The sequence below is a fragment of the Thalia democratica genome, chromosome 5 (genome assembly GCF_965202585.1).
Source record: "Thalia democratica chromosome 5, ktThaDemo2.hap1.1, whole genome shotgun sequence".
NCBI lineage: Eukaryota > Metazoa > Chordata > Thaliacea > Salpida > Salpidae > Thalia > Thalia democratica.
In genome coordinates this window covers 62894605-62910618 of record NC_139169.1, presented here as the reverse complement: position 1 = coordinate 62910618, position 16014 = coordinate 62894605, and the positions used below count along the sequence as shown (strand labels likewise).

At 26.7% G+C, this 16014-nt stretch overlaps 1 protein-coding gene across 3 annotated transcripts; it reads right to left on the bottom strand.

Moving 5' to 3' along the window:
• Window positions 1–217: 217 nt before the first annotated feature.
• LOC145835397 (multicopper oxidase 3-like) lies at window positions 218–12351 on the bottom strand. 3 transcript variants are annotated; one of them, XM_082942969.1, is made up of 14 exons: window positions 11646–12351; window positions 8188–8269; window positions 7687–7828; window positions 7129–7315; window positions 6795–6908; window positions 6402–6529; window positions 6009–6116; window positions 5522–5587; window positions 5191–5339; window positions 4498–4816; window positions 4107–4252; window positions 2510–4000; window positions 1137–1442; window positions 218–735 (listed from the first exon to the last, which is right to left on the bottom strand). In XM_082942969.1, exons 2-12 carry the CDS (start codon window positions 8217–8219, stop codon window positions 3673–3675), a joined length of 1719 nt encoding a protein of 572 aa, XP_082799095.1. In that variant the 5' UTR covers window positions 8220–8269; window positions 11646–12351; the 3' UTR covers window positions 218–735; window positions 1137–1442; window positions 2510–3672. The 3 variants fall into 3 exon arrangements, with proteins under 3 accessions (XP_082799095.1, XP_082799093.1, XP_082799094.1); XM_082942967.1 differs by lacking the exon at window positions 11646–12351 and adding an exon at window positions 9686–9785; XM_082942968.1 differs by lacking the exon at window positions 11646–12351 and adding an exon at window positions 9686–9785 and having other exon boundaries at window positions 1268–1442.
• Window positions 12352–16014: the final 3663 nt, after the last annotated feature.

Here is a 16014-nt window from a genome sequence, read left to right as displayed (position 1 = left end):
TTTTTGAGCGCTTTCTTTTTATTGTTGAATAAACAATATCATTTTATATCAGTTTAAATTAACTCAGTAAATTTTATTTGAATTACTTGTATTATGAAAATTTATATTTAACTTAAAATGATATAAATTAGTATAAACTGGTTTTAAAACTTAGAAAAGCTATTTAAAAAAGTATTTTAGCATTAGAAAGAATTATTTGGGTTGTTACTGTTATTATTTGTGTTAAAAGGTTGTGATTTTTATTAAAGCGTACTTATTTACAGTAAACTGTACGTAAAATTATAATTACAAACAAGTACTTGAAGTAAAAAATAAAATTTATTCTCAATATACATGTTTCATGGTATATAAGTTAAACCAAAAACTTTAATTTCATCGAAAATTTCGCAATTAGTAAGGGTGGTACAGAAAGATAAAGACTAATATAAAAATGTTTATCCGTTTTGTTTGACTATATAAGCAAGTAAACATACTAGAACTATATTCAAAACTTGTAACTTTGAATTAAACACTTTAAACGAAGAAACTAACAACAAAATAAAAATAAAATGTAAAACTTTTTAAAAGGTTGAAACACTCAACTTTTGCCTTTAGTTTATGCAATTCTTTTTCTCGCATTTAACTCTAGTCACTTGTTTTGGACATTCACCGTTGTTGAGATAATGGAAGCATTTGTATAACTTATCGGTGTTGTGATTTTGCTTTCTAAATTCAATGCCTTGCATTTCTGGTGTCCTTGAGTTAAAATTTTCAGTTTTATAAACTAATCTTTTAACTAAGAGAAAGATTAATGTAGTCAGGTATTTTTTTGTTAAACTAGTTATATATTTTTTTATACTTTAAACTAAACGAAGCAGTCTAAATGGTTTAATTTATTTGTTTATTTTTTAGATGATACCTTGTCTAGGTAAAAAAAATTAAAGATCACCGATTGATAATGTTCATTTTTTTAGTATTTTATAAAATTTAAAACTCTTAGGAGGTAATTAAAAAAGTAAGCATAACTAGCTTTTGCTTATTATTTTATTTTAAAATTTTTATGGATTCCTAAAGTTCTTTTTTTTATATTCTTCCTGTTAATACGAGTAAAGTGTAGTACTTTTTACAGTGTAGTTAAAACTAAATAAAAACATTACCTCATAAGTATCTTGAACTGCTTTTTAAAAGGTAAGAACTAGCAGTAATGACGAGCAATTTTTATGAATATAAACTGCTAAGCACTTGATTGCCAACTGAAATAGACAATACAAAACAACATTAAATTCACAATTCTTGTGTCGCAGCATCCCTAACTTCTATTTCAATGCTTTCCCTTTTGCATTTTTTTCTAAAATTTGGGATGTTGATGTTTCCTTTGTTAAGAGCATAGCTGACTGTTACTAGATCGAACTTCTCATTTTTCGTGTACATTACGTCCATAAAATTAGAAACAAGTGTGCAGTCTGTCACAAAATAGTTATTTATAAGTGGCTACATTTTCTAACTAAAGTATCGTAAAAATTGAAGACTTATTCATTAGATGATAAACTTTAACTTTGTATAGTAAAAAAAGTTAAAAAATAACGCTGTGTTTACAAGTTGTGAAATAATGATCAACCGGATCCACTATCCGGATCCGGATTCGACCGGACATTGATTGTCTTCACTGCTATCCGCATCTAGTCGCACCCTAATTTTTGAAGCTGAACCCGGCAGACCACTGGTTTTGGAATATGTTATCCAAAAATAGATCGGTCAATTCAAACGGGTAACAGTGATTTTTTGTTGATAAAGAAACTTCCATTGTATAAAGAAACAACCAAACTAAAATTATAACACAACGTTCCCTAAAAAGACAAAAGGAAACTTTTGAGCGCAAACAAACTCACAGTTACAGTACATTTGAAACTGTAATTATTAGGTTATTTATAACAAAAATATATAAAAGTATAAAATATATATATGGTTATTATGTATATAAAAAGTTATTTGTAACTCTTTATATACATCAGCTACAATTTTAAATGTACTGATGAAAAGTTGATGATTGCTTTGTATTAATATCGGTTGTAATTTTTGAAAGAAATTGACTAAGAAGAAGAAATACGAAGATTTATATATAAGTTAAAAGTCGAAATGGGTTGAAATAAGGTGTAAAAGTTTATATTAAAGTGTTTTCTCACGATCTTTTTGTGTCAGAGGAAATGTTTAAAGATTAAACAGGAACTTTTACTTTGCAGCTTCATGGTAAATAGTCACGTTTTTTTCTCTACTAACTTGTGTTTAGTTATAAAACTACAACGTAATAAGAAAATTTCAAGAACTTTAGACAATATAATCATTAATTTCTTACTTAAAGCCAAAAAAAAAAGAATACTTTTTGTATGTGTTGTTTATAAAAAAAACAAAAGTAAGCATAAAATTTTAGCCATGTTTAAAACTTTATAGTATAGATGAAAATAACTAAATGACATTATTTTCGATATAACAACTGTTTGTTAGAAAATTATAAAAGTAACAGATTTCATACCATCTACTACATCGTCTGTATCTTCACCATATTCGTCAGTTGAACCATCGCTATTTTCTTCACTGATTTCTGAACAAGTTTTTAAATTTCAATACTACCATTTGTAGATAAAGTAATACTTGACTTATCATTTTAGAACAAACTGTTAACAAAAACTTAATTGAAGTAAATCTAGTAAAATTGTTTTAATAAATAATATCAAGAATATCAGTAAAAATAAAGTTCTTTTTTATGACATTATGATTTCATACCACTACTTTCAGCGTCAGTGTCATCAGGTTCGTAGCTTCTGCATCGATCAAAACTTTTAGGAACATTTTTGCCACAACACCAGGTTCTCCTACTTGAATCACAAGAAACATTGTTGGAAAATTACATGCACTTTAAACTCGTTTTTTTCAAATTTGTGTTTTATACATTTAAATACTTCTCAAACTTTAGATATAATTGAAAAACGTTATGTTGAACTTATATTTGTACTGTAAAATGCGGATCGGAAAAAATCTGCGGCTTGCAAAGCAAAAATCTGCCGCTTTAAATGGATTTTTAATTAAAAACGTAATTTACAAAAAAAAGAAAAAGCTTATGTTGTGAAAACTTACAGTTAGGCTCATAGTTGAACACTTATTAACTTTTAATGTTTTTTTGCTTAAATTATCACATTTTTAGTTGAGGATAGTTTTTTGATGGTTACAATTAACTAAAACAAATGCTGCATACGAAACACTATTTTTTCTATACAATGGAAATATGTAAACACATGCGTGAAAACTTTGTAGGAAAATAAGCAGTTACCTATGATAAACTGCCGATTTTTGCTCGAGATCACTTTTAAAAGATTAAATAAGTCAATTAATATGCACTAAAACTTTTTGAAGCACTTTTTAAAATGGACTTTTTTTTTTCTGAACTTCACAAGGTTTTTTCATGTATAGTGTGCATTAAACATTTTGTTTTCATTAATTTTACAACTTATCTGCATTTTTTAAATATATTTTTTAACAGTTTTTAGTGTGCACAGTAGTTATCAAAGTTATTTACTTTGTGCAACGTTTTAAAACTGGGCACACGGTGATCTTAAGTATACTGTATTTTTACACCAGTACGTAGTATTTTATGGAAACAAAAAGTTATGGCAGCTGTATAGTTATTTCGGTTTTAAGTTATTTTAAGTAAATATGATAATTTTTTAATATCAGTCCAGTATAGTACGATATTATAGATTTTGACAAACAATAGATAAATGTGTATGTAAACGTACACCTGATATTTTGAAATATGACAACAATCTCACATAAATCATGGAACAGTATGTGACAGTGGAGAGGCCAAAATCCGGGGTTGTCTGAAAAGAACCTGACAATAGTGTATCCTCTGTTCGGTATAATTACTGTGTCTTTCATTGGGGGATTCACCAGCTGTCTATCAATTTTAGTGTTGTAGTAGATATCCTTCATTTTCTTCATTGGCAGCGGTTCGCTCTCATTTACCCTTTTAACAAACATTTGCTAAACATGTTTATTTGCTAAAGAGTTCATTTTATTTCAAGTAAAAAGTTAATAGGTTGAAAAAATTTGCTGGTAGAAGTGTAATTTACCTTTTCATGGCAACAACGGCATATGGTTGACCGTGTAAATGTATCGGATGACCCGAATCGTTATTAGTTCCAGCTCCCTTGTCGAATATCACCATTTCAATTAACTGGTTGCTTTTAACCTTCACTACGTGCACACATTGCTTTGTCTGTAGTGAGTATCAAGGTTAAATTTTAGCCTAAAACACAAAAAGTTAAGCACTAATAAACCGTATGTGCGGAATTTCAAATTTAAATAAGTTTTACAATCTAATATACTTAGTAATTATTTCTAACTAAGTTATTTGAAAGTGCAGTAATTATTGTTTTTATCAAACTAACTAAGCTTAATAAGGTTTACAATTTCTTAGCAGAAAATTTTACAGTCAAAACTAATTTGTAGAAATCAACTAACATCTTTCGAAACAGTGAAGTTTGGAGCATTACAAATTGTACTCTTATCTATGGTATCGTACTGGTACAGCAAGGGTCGGTCGGCTGGCTCGTACACTATATTATTAATCACCGGTCCGGCATCAAAACTAAGTTCAAAAAACAAAGTTTCGTCAGGAGTGCCTCTGAGTTTCTCAGAAATGTTGCCAACAGATTTCAGCTGATTTACGTAAACTGGGTTTACCACATTCTTTTCTTTCAACATAGGATTTAAATTTCTAAACTCTTTAGTTTTGTTCGTTGAAGGTAGAGTTGTGTTACTAACTGACGGGTCATCGTATCTAAAGAAAAAACAAAGCTATATGTTACAAAACTAAAAGTATACTAAGTTTATCATCTAAGATAAATTAAAAAGCTAAAATAAAAGTCATCTTTTATAAAAAACTCAAGCTTCAGGTAGTTAGCGTAAAATGAAACGTTTAACTTTAAGAATATAAAAATAAAACTACTATTTAAAGATTACACTTTTCAGTAAAATACTTTAGTTTTAAGTTAAATTAAAGTTTTATTTTTAAAACGAAAGTACGACAAAGTAGCTTTGTAGTGTCATAAAGTTTTTTTAAACAAGGCTGTCTGGGAAGCAAAAAATTAGATCATATTTAAAAAAATATTATTATGTAAATTAAAACTTAAAAACTTATTTATTCATTATTACCTAACAATGGCTTTTTGTGAGAGATTCGCACACTCAGTAAAACCTATTCCTGTTACTCCTGTGACTCTCATCCAGTAATTAGAAGGATTTTTATTTCCATTTACTACAAAATCATATCTTTCGCCTGGTTGGATTGTTATTGTCGAAACCTAATAATGTATTAATCAGCTAATAAAAAAAGTTAAAAAACGCAATAAAAAAAGTTAGTTTGTTATTTCACATTAATGAGTTCAGTTTATTTAAGTAGTTTTTAGTATCTTGCGGGTCATAAAAACCTAGTTTTACAAGGATTTTAAGTTGCAAATGTAAAAGACTTAAAAAAAAAACTTACAATTTCAGGCTGAATGTCGTTTCCATCAGTACTAATTACTGTGAGATCATGATCGTCTATGGTGATCTATAAATAAAAAATAGTTTTCTTAATCTTAATAGTTTATCTTCCTACTTAAAAAATAAGTACAAGCATTTTTTAAAGTACCATGTTCTGTTAATTATGAAAGTATTCAAGCTGACTCACTTAACGTTATAAAGATACAAATAATATAAACAATTAACTAAACAGTTTCAGAACTCAGTTTATATTGATGAGAATTGTAATTAACTTCTAAAAATATTAATTAAAAAAAAATATTAAATGTTTCAAAAATTTTGGTCATAAAACTTATTATAGAAACAAATCATGTTGACTCGACTTCATTTAAACACATAAAAAGTTAAAATAAAAGACTTTTTATAGTAGTTTCATAACTTTGTTTTTTATCAGTTAATAACTTATTTAAAAATGTTTCCTTAAAATAAAGGTTATAAACAAAAGTAACCTGTAAGGCGCAGTAAAGGGTTGCATGGCTGATAGCTCTGAACCGAGTTCGTTTATTTGGAGTTAGCAAAAATAATTCGTATGGTATTGTTGTTGAGTAAGGCGTCCGCTAAAAAAAGACAGAGATGAAATATTTGTTTTTTTGTATTTCAATACAGTATTACATGGGTAAATGAGCTTTAAAAAACTTAATTTAAAGATTTGTGCTTTAAAATGAGCTTTTATAAATAATTCACAAAGTTAGTGCGTGCAAGAATTTGGTTAATTGATATCTATTTTATTATTTAATATTTTTGATTAAAAAATTATGTTTAACAACACTTTGCTGCTTAGTTTGTGGACCGTTTTTTACTTGATACAAAACACTCTCTTCTACTATATTAGTTAATGTTACCCCTCTTTCGTTGATAACAATGTTCTCTGCTTTTAGTCCGTTCGGGTTTCCCGCTAAAAGAGAAGTATACTTGTCCAATACAGTAGTGTGAAACCAATCGCTTACCATGAAAACGTGCTTGTCGGTATCTGTAAAAGTTCTTGCTTAATTTCTCCTTATAAAATCAAAATTTTAGTTTGATTGGAGCTTGACAGTTTAACATAATAAATATTTTAACTGTTCTGAGTAAGAAGAAACATGAATTAAGTTTTAAATATTTTTTGATCAGTTTACAAAATAACGTGCGCGTTTGTTCAAAAAACAGTTTTAAATAAAATTGTTTTTTTTTTACTTTAGATAAGTTAATATTTTTGTTCCAGAGACTTAAATACACATTAAATTAGCTAAACTTACCAATATCGTACAAATCTGAATGAACGTTGTCTTGTTTTGGTTGCCTGACAATCAGAGGTCCTACAAGCCCGTCTCCCCTTTGCAATCCGTTGTGTGAATGCCACCAATGAGTACCTTTTAAAAATAACGTAAAAATGAGAATGGTTGTTTGAGGATGATTTCTACAAACTTCAAATTGTTGAATTAAAACTCGTATGCGTCATGTCTAAGCTAGAAGTTAATATAATGTACAAATATAAATTTCCTTACGATCCCTTGTTTAGAAAACAATAATATATTTTTATTAAGCAAGTAAAACTCATATTAATTAAGACATGCATATTTATCAACATACCTTGAGGATAAGCTGTGAATCTGTACAGCAAGCTTTCGCCAGATGCAATTGGACACTGGGACACCATTGGAACTCCGTCCATCCACTGAGAATCCCTCATGTCCAGTCCGTGCCAGTGGATTGTCATGACGTCCCAATTCTGAAGATTGTTGCGAACATTCACCACTATTGTGTCGTTTTCGCATACCTGAGAGAAAACCAAGTTTTAATTTTGCAAAGTATTAAAAAAGTTTTGTAAATGGACTCTATGGAGACTAATAGAAAACATTATTTAAAAAGGTAATTTACAGTAACATCTTTAGTTTTTTTTTATCGTTTTATATCAGCTGTTTTTATGTAATCAATAAAAATAAAACCAAAACGCTGTATATTGGTGTTGTTTCGGTTTTAATCTTTATATATATATTTAAAAATAAATCGTTTCTAAATTAACTAAAACCTCAACAAAAACAAACTTTTTCAAAATTAACTTTTAATATTTAGTATTTTTTTTATGCTGTTAATAACCATTACTGCCTATTGTGTTAACTCTAACTAGCTTGAAAAATTTATACTGACCGAAATAACAGGCCAAGGTAAATGATCATTAATTTGAATGATTGGTTTGGAAAAACCGTCTGCAGGGAAGCAACCTTTGTTGTAGCAGTCTGAGGCTTTAGTTGTGCAATTACCACAAGGTCCATATGCTAGTGTTCTGGTCCTGATGATTGTACGTCACATAATATAAACTTGTTGATTGAAACGTAAAATATATATAAAGTATAAGCAATAGTATGCTTATATTGACTAACTTAATTAAATGTTAAAAAAAGCTTTTTTAATCATTTATAAAATAATTGCACATAAATTAAGAAATCGTTAGTTATGAGAACTTTGAATTTAACAAAACAATTTTTACTCATTACTTGTTTTTGTAAATGTACAAAGTTAGATTAAATTTATTCTATTTGTTTAAAATTTCCCTACAACTAACTTTTTTGCAACTTATTAGTGTTTAACACGTTATTGTGTGGTTATACATACAAGGTTATTAGTAATGCAAGGAGTAAAAAGGCAAACCATTGGATATTCCAGTCGTAATTACAAATCATTGTCTCTCCTGCTATGCAGGTTCTATCACATCGGTGTGGTGTTTCATTACCTGCATAAGTTATCAGTGAAAGTTAACAAATTTTTATGTTTCTTAATAAAGATGAAAAATAATTAATCAAAGCTGTGCAGTAACTGTAAATAGTGTTTATCATAAAAACTGAGAGAATGCTAACTTTTACAATTTAAACTGTTTGATCAAACTTATTTTTTATTTAAACTTTTAGTTTGTAAGCATTAAAATAATCACTTTTAGTGAAACATAATTAGTTCAAAAGTATTCGTAAAATATTTTCAATACAATTTTGGTCTCAGTTAAATATTAAGTATTTGAAAAACAACCCATATAAACCCTTGAAACGGGATAATATAAAACATGGCTTTCAGCTACAAATATACGTAGTACAATTTACGAGTTCGACAAACTGCTTTCAAGTTTGAGTCAATCACGTTTTTTATAATGAACTAATTGTAAGTTAATTTCCGGTCATTTTAGTTTTTGCATTTTAAATTATATTATTGTAACTACATTAGTAAGTAAAACCAGCAGAGGTGTTTTATAGAAAAACTTAAAAATATTTGAACAGCTTTTTTCCGGTGCATAACTTATTAAAAATATATAACAGAATACATTTCATTTTCTTTAAATTAGTTTTAGTACTTTCGTAGTAAGGAAAAAATACTTTTAGGCGATTGAGCAACATTTGTTGGACAATCCTTAGTGTGTTAAAAATTATAAAAAGGACAATTTTTCAGTCTTAGTGAGAGCGGAGAACTCTTTTCAATTGCATATTCTGGAAGCCTTATGTATTTAATCTTTAAAGTCCAGTTTATGCAAGCAGAAAAAGTTCGTTTACCAAACTAGAAATTTTAAATTCTTATATTAGTAATTTTAAAGTAATTAGTTTCTTGTTAAATTTTATTTTTAAGTATAGTTTTAAATTTAAAATTTTTATCGCTTGTTTATTTAGATTGTTTTAATTCTAACGAGTTTTATTAGAATACCAAACTTGTTTAGCATTAGCGCTTATTTAATTTTCAACATTTGATTATTACGTCATTTTATATCTTAAAACTTTAAACTTCAGTATGAACTTCAATTTGTATTCATTCTAATTCAGTAAGAAACTATTTCTGATGAGCCTTACTACGAAAGTACTAAAACAAATTTGAAGAAAATGAAATGTATTCTGTTATATATATTTAATAAGAAAACTTATCTATATACATTTATTATTAAGATTACGGCATGTTAATATTAATGATTTCTACTATTTTAACATTATTTATTAAAGATGCGGTTTTAAATTCAAACCTTGGTTATTTTTTGCTTTTTTAAAATTAAACTTTAAGACTTAAAAATGTATATTGTAAACTATCTATGTTTTAACTCGCATATACTAAAAAATTTTAGAGAAATATTTTTAACAAATAACTTTGTTGGTTGTGTATAAAAAATAAAACTTACTCGAAACTAAAGCAAATCCGAGACCAAACAGTTGTATAAAAACTAAAAATGATGATGAAGTCATGATTATTTGAAAAATCAAAAGCCTGTTCTAAAAATCTGTTATTTAATTTGAAAAAAAAAATAAAGCTACGGTTTTTAAAAAGTTTTTTAAAATGCTTTTTACGAGCAACAAATTAAATAAGATCAGTTTTTTAAAAGTGTATTTTTACTTTTCTAGTATAAAAATATTGCTTTAAAATATTTTATGAGTTTTACTAGTTTTATATCTTTTATAAGTTTTCATTCTTTAAATTTATAACGGAAGTTAATTATAAGTAAAATGTACAAAATTCATGTTTGTTTTTGATTTATTTAACAAAATCCAAACGTTTTGATGTTCATCATAAAATCAATAGTTACAATTCGGAAATGCTCTGGAGCTCAAAACAAAGCTGACAAATTAAATATAAAACAAAACTGTTACTTAAAGCTTTCATCACTTACTGATATTTTCAAAGAGTAAAACAGCTTCTTTTTAAATTAAGAATATTTTGATTTGGGTGAATTTGTTTTGACGCCGGATGCGGTTTAACTTGATTTTTATACCAATTGATACAAATTTTATATGGAAAAAGAAAAGTATAAATACAAAAGCCTAAATCACTATCTAACTAGTTTATTTGTAAGTTCAGTTTTTTTGTATAGTTATGTCAATTATATGTATTTAATGTCTATAAATTAATTTTTGAAACTATTGCAATAAAGCTTTAGTTTTTATTTATTTTTGAATAGTTGTTTATAAAAAAAATATTTTTTTTATGCTTGACTACCATATAGCAACTAAAAAAAACTACTTTCAAAAGTTTTACTTTTTAGTGTTGCATTCTTTTATTTCTGTTATAAGGCATAACAATAGCTTAAAATCAGTTTACTACTCAAAATTATATTTTATTACATAGCATTTAGTTGTTGAATTAGACATACCTGAAACCTTTAAAATAACAAAAATAACAAAATGTTTTAAAGCGCCATTTTAAATTAAAAATATTATATAGTAGATAAATTTTATTATATTTAGACAGTTCATAAAATTATTTTTAGTAGAGGTGAGCAACGTACGGTCCGCAAGTGAAGTGACAGGCCCGTCAAGGTCAGGATTACAACATTTGTATAAAACGTTGTATCAAACTTTTACCAAAAATAAAACGTAAGAGTTAAACTTTAAAGAATTTTAATTCTTTTTTTATATGTAGTAATAAAAACACCAATTCTTCCTAATATTCTGTTTTGTTTATACTTAAATGGAATATTCTTCACTCAAATTACCCTAATCAAAATGTTTTTTAAATCTGATATTTTACATATTTACTTTTGTCAATCTACCATGTCAATGACATTCATAAACAACAAACGAGTCAAAAATTACATTTTACCAAAATAAATGATGAGTTATTAATACCAATACTAAGAATTTTTTATCTACTATGTAGATTTCTAACAAGGACTGGATCTCAGATTTTGCATTCATGGTAAATTTGTGTATACATATGAACAAACTGAATACTAAACAATGGAAAAGGGTACTTTTACTTATGAAATGTTCTATGTATTTAAGGCATACAGGCTAGAGTTTAAACTATCTTCTCTTAAAATCTGTAAGAATAACTTAACGCATTTTGCAACACTTGCAAATACAGAACAGTCAGTGATATCGACGAAAAAGTACATTAATATCATAGTTTCAGCTAACAATTAGTTTAGTGGGACGATGAAGTTAAGTAAAAAAATCCATCATAGAACAATTCAAAACTGAAACAATAAAAAAATAATTATGATACATTTAACAAGTTAAAGTTTGTCTCGATTAAATTTTAGTTATTAAATTGTTGAATTTATAAAACTATTGTTGATTCTACCCAGGGTTATAATAAAAATATAAATTTAAATACATAATAAGTATCAACTTAAAATTTCATACTTGAGTAAGTTTTTGTAAAATGAATGGATAGGTATTACTGATCAATCCGATCCATACAGTTATTATCCGGCCGGATCCAGAGTATAGTTTCTAAATAGAATCCGGTCTGATCCGGATCTAAAAAAAGGGATTATCCAATCAGACCCGTATGCTGGTTCCGGTAGATTATTATTCGAAATGCCTAGGCCCGCCAATGAGTAAATTTTTACTGATTTTGCCCGCAGATTAAAAACCTTGCCCACCTCTAACTTTTAGCCTTAAATTGTTGTTTAATGGCTGAAACTCTAAAAGATTAGCCTAAAAACTCCAAACAAATTGAAAAGAGTAGCTTGAAAAACGAGTCAGTAATCTTCAAATGGTTTATTAATCTGAAGAACACAGCCTTACTATTATATAATTTTATTATTTTCAGCTGTAAATTTTGTTCACAAAATGATACGCAATTTTTTAATAGTTAGAAACTTATAAAAATTTTACGGTTCGATTACATTTGTTTGGAAACTATTAAATTAAAAAAATATATATATAAATTTAATGCAAGAAGTTTTATAAGGTTTTTTTTTCAGATAGTATGTTGAACGTTTTTATAGTAAAAGTTAAGTTTAACATTTTTTTTTTAAATTTATTCTGTCTTTTCATACTTGTTTAGCTTTCTGACAAACAATGAGATACTTAGTCTAACATTTTTCAAATCTAGGAACCGACTTCAAACAACTGCATTCAATTGTTACCCTACTTGTTTAGTCACCCTGCTATTTATAACACTCTAACCTTGTGATGTTTTCACGATTTAGAAAGAACTAACTCGATGAATTATCACACCATTCGTACGTAGATTATGACTAAACTTGGCAGAAATTGTTTAAAAGTTCAACTTAACTATGATGGTTCGCACGTTAAGTTTCTTTCTTTAAGGTAAATCTTAGTTGAAAATAAAATTTAAGTTGTTACTAATAAAAGCGTCACATCACACTTGCGTGACGCGAAACTACTTTTTAGCTGAATTCGAACAAGTGTCAATACTTGTCGATTTTGTTTTATACTACTTAATTTTATAAGTTTTATGATTTATAAACTGTCTACAAGCTTTCTTATCATTATAGTTTCAATAGTGAATGGTAGACAAAATTAACTAACTTGTCTACTAATTACTAAACTCATTTTCAATATTACTTTGAGAAAAGTATTAAAAATCCATTTGAAAAAAATAGATTCAAGAAATATCGCGCATACATAAAACGATAAAAATGTATGGTATTAAAAATGACACAAAACTTGTAACAACTTTTATAAAGTAATAAAACCGGTTTGAATAAATGACTTAAAATAAAAATATAAACATTTTTAAAAAATTTTAAAAAGTGTTACTCTGTTTTAGAGTTGTAGTTTACAATTTTTTAAAGCTTGAAGATATTGGTATAATTACTAATCGTTATGTAACTGTACTGTAAATCACAATCTCATAGCTCCTAGTTCATAAAAACAACTTTTAACAAAACTCACATTGATTTTTCTTTTCTTTTGAAAACTTTTTAAATGTAAAAGAGGTAAATTTGGTAATAATTATCAAACGAATTACAACTAAGTGAACAGAACATATAAATAAACTCTACTTTTATTTTAAAATCAAATAAAGTATTAACTTTTAATTCAACTTTTAAATACGAACCCCTTAACTATGACTTTAGTTTCATAATTTTTACCTTTTTTTTAGAATTTTACTACTTATTATTAACAAGCTAATAAGGTGCATAAAGTCGTTTTTTCACTAGACAAAATCAGATTAGACAAATATAGCTGATAACTTTTCAAGTGATTTTCAGAGGGTCATGGAAGTTTTCGTATGTTATTTAAATAAAATAAAAAAACAAACGTATACTGATTGTACGTTTTATAAAAGATCAGAAAATTGTTAACTTATTTATATAGAATTGTTGGTGTTAGAGTCTTTTGGGTCATGGATTATATGCTTTGAGAATGCTAATATAAGTGTTTTTTTAAGGTGAAATTTAGTCGGTTTTGAGAATTTTAATACATTAGTTAAAACTATTAAAACCAAAAGTGTATTTGATTGTAAATTTAACAACAGGTATGCAAAATTTGAATAAAAAGTGTTTGTGTCAAAGCACTTCATACTTTTTGTCCAGTCTAACTTTTTTCAGTGCAAAAAAAAAACGATAGTAGGCACAAACTTTTATTTTATGCAACTTAATTTTTAGATTTGTGCACACAATACTTTTTAGTACTTATTAGTACATTTCTAAAAATTAAATTAAACAGTTGTAAAGAGTTTTGTCTCTTTTAAAAAAATATATTGGCCAAAGGTACATTGTAGATTTTATTAAAAACAAAAGTGTAACAAATTGATAAAACTGTTTAGTTTTGTTCTAACTCGCTTTTTCTTAAGTTTGGCATTTACTATAAATTCGATAATTTTAAGTTTATTTTCAAATACTTCGTCATTACTCGTAAAATGTAAAAAAGTTTAACACTTTGTTCGGCAACATCCTTAAGAAAAATCATGTCTGTTAACTACTTTTTTTACATCTAAGCAACCTTTGTCGTTAACCCATTGTTTTAAAGGTTTGGTAAAAAAAAAATGACTGCACCTACGATTAACACAGAACATCGAAAGGCTTCAAAGAAAATCTTCTAAAACTTTCTTCCCTCTTTTGTCAATGGCACAAATAGGTAGTTAAGGTAACTCATTTTCTTAAGTAAAAGCTTAAGTTTAAGTGAACAAAGTCATTATTTTTTCGTTATTAAGATTTACTTCTTGTAGTCGATATTTAGCTGAAAAAATTGTAAGCTTAAAATTTATGGTTTTGCAGTATAAGAAACTCGTCTAAAAATTGCTGTACTAAAAGTTATTTCATAAGACGTGTTAATCTTTTGATTCAAATAGTTCGTTAAAGCAAATCATTATTTCAAAAGTTGTTACATGGTTTATGTTATACTTCATTCTAATTAATTCTAATTACTGGGTTCACGACTATTCAAATTCGGACAATTCAAATTCTTAATAAAAATTTGAAACGACTAAAAATAAAAAAGTAATGTATATTTGTCTTAAATAGAAAATGCATATGTTAATTATATTAATATATACAGGCCATTTTTTTCTTTTTGCAATAAAATTAAATATTTTTTGAAATATGGCTTTATTAAAGTAAAAAATATAATCATTTTTAGTAATTTTGAAATATCTTGAAACAAATTATTGATTTTCAAAAAAAATAAAAATGGCTTATATATAACAATAAAATCTACATACACATTTTTTATTTTTTTCAAATTTATATTACTTTTTGAGATATAGTCTTTTAAATATTTAAAAAAAAAAATATCTGAATTGTCGGAATTTGAGTTGTCCGAATTTGAATTGTCATGTAACCCTAATTACTAGTTATAGACGCCCTTGTCGAATATAACCATTTCTATTAGCTTGTTGCGTTTCACTTACACTACGTGCACACAATGCTTTGACTGTAGTGAATACTGAGATTACATTTTAACCGAAAGCACAGTCAAAAAAAAAGGTAATATATATATATATATATAAATATAATGACATAAATCTAAATTTAGAATAAAAATAAGTGTTGTAAACTATCTATTATACTAAATTTGTTTTGTGACTTTTTATAACGGATTTTTTTAAGATATACAAATAATAACTTATCTGAAATTTGATAAAAATTATAGATTAAAAATAATATTAATTTGCAAAAATTTATTTTTGTTAAAATGAATTTGTGCAAAACAACTAACATCTTTCAAAACAATGAAGTTTGGAGCATTACAAATTGTACTCTTATTTTAAATAACTAGTGTAATAATCGCCATACTGTATATGAAAAGTATATATAAAGTATACAAATGTGACCGTTTGATCTAAATACTTTGTCTAAAATTCAAAAGGTTAATATTTTAGTTAAATAAAGTGTACAAGTGTTTAAAACTTTTAAATTCTACTTCTTTTATATCTATTTTTTTCCTCATAGTTTATAATTTACAATATATTTAAAGTTAATTATGTATTTAAATGCAGTGTTGTTTCTTTTCCTACTTATATCAATGTGGTCGAATCAAAGTTTTTTTTTACATAATAAAATAGTCAACAAAACCATTGGCGAAAGTCTACAAAGCTGAAGCCTGGACTTTCGTATGACGCGAAACAAGCTTTAAAAGTCATCATTAAGGATTCATCAATCAGTCACAAGCGAAATACTTGCAGATATTGATCTAGAAACGTGTTATTATGATAAACCATAAAGCGGCCGTTTTCTGTTATTAATCAGTGACGTCAACATTTTCTTTAGCCGTGCAATGTTTAATGTATTGCCCACTAGGCAAAACAGCTAGTACG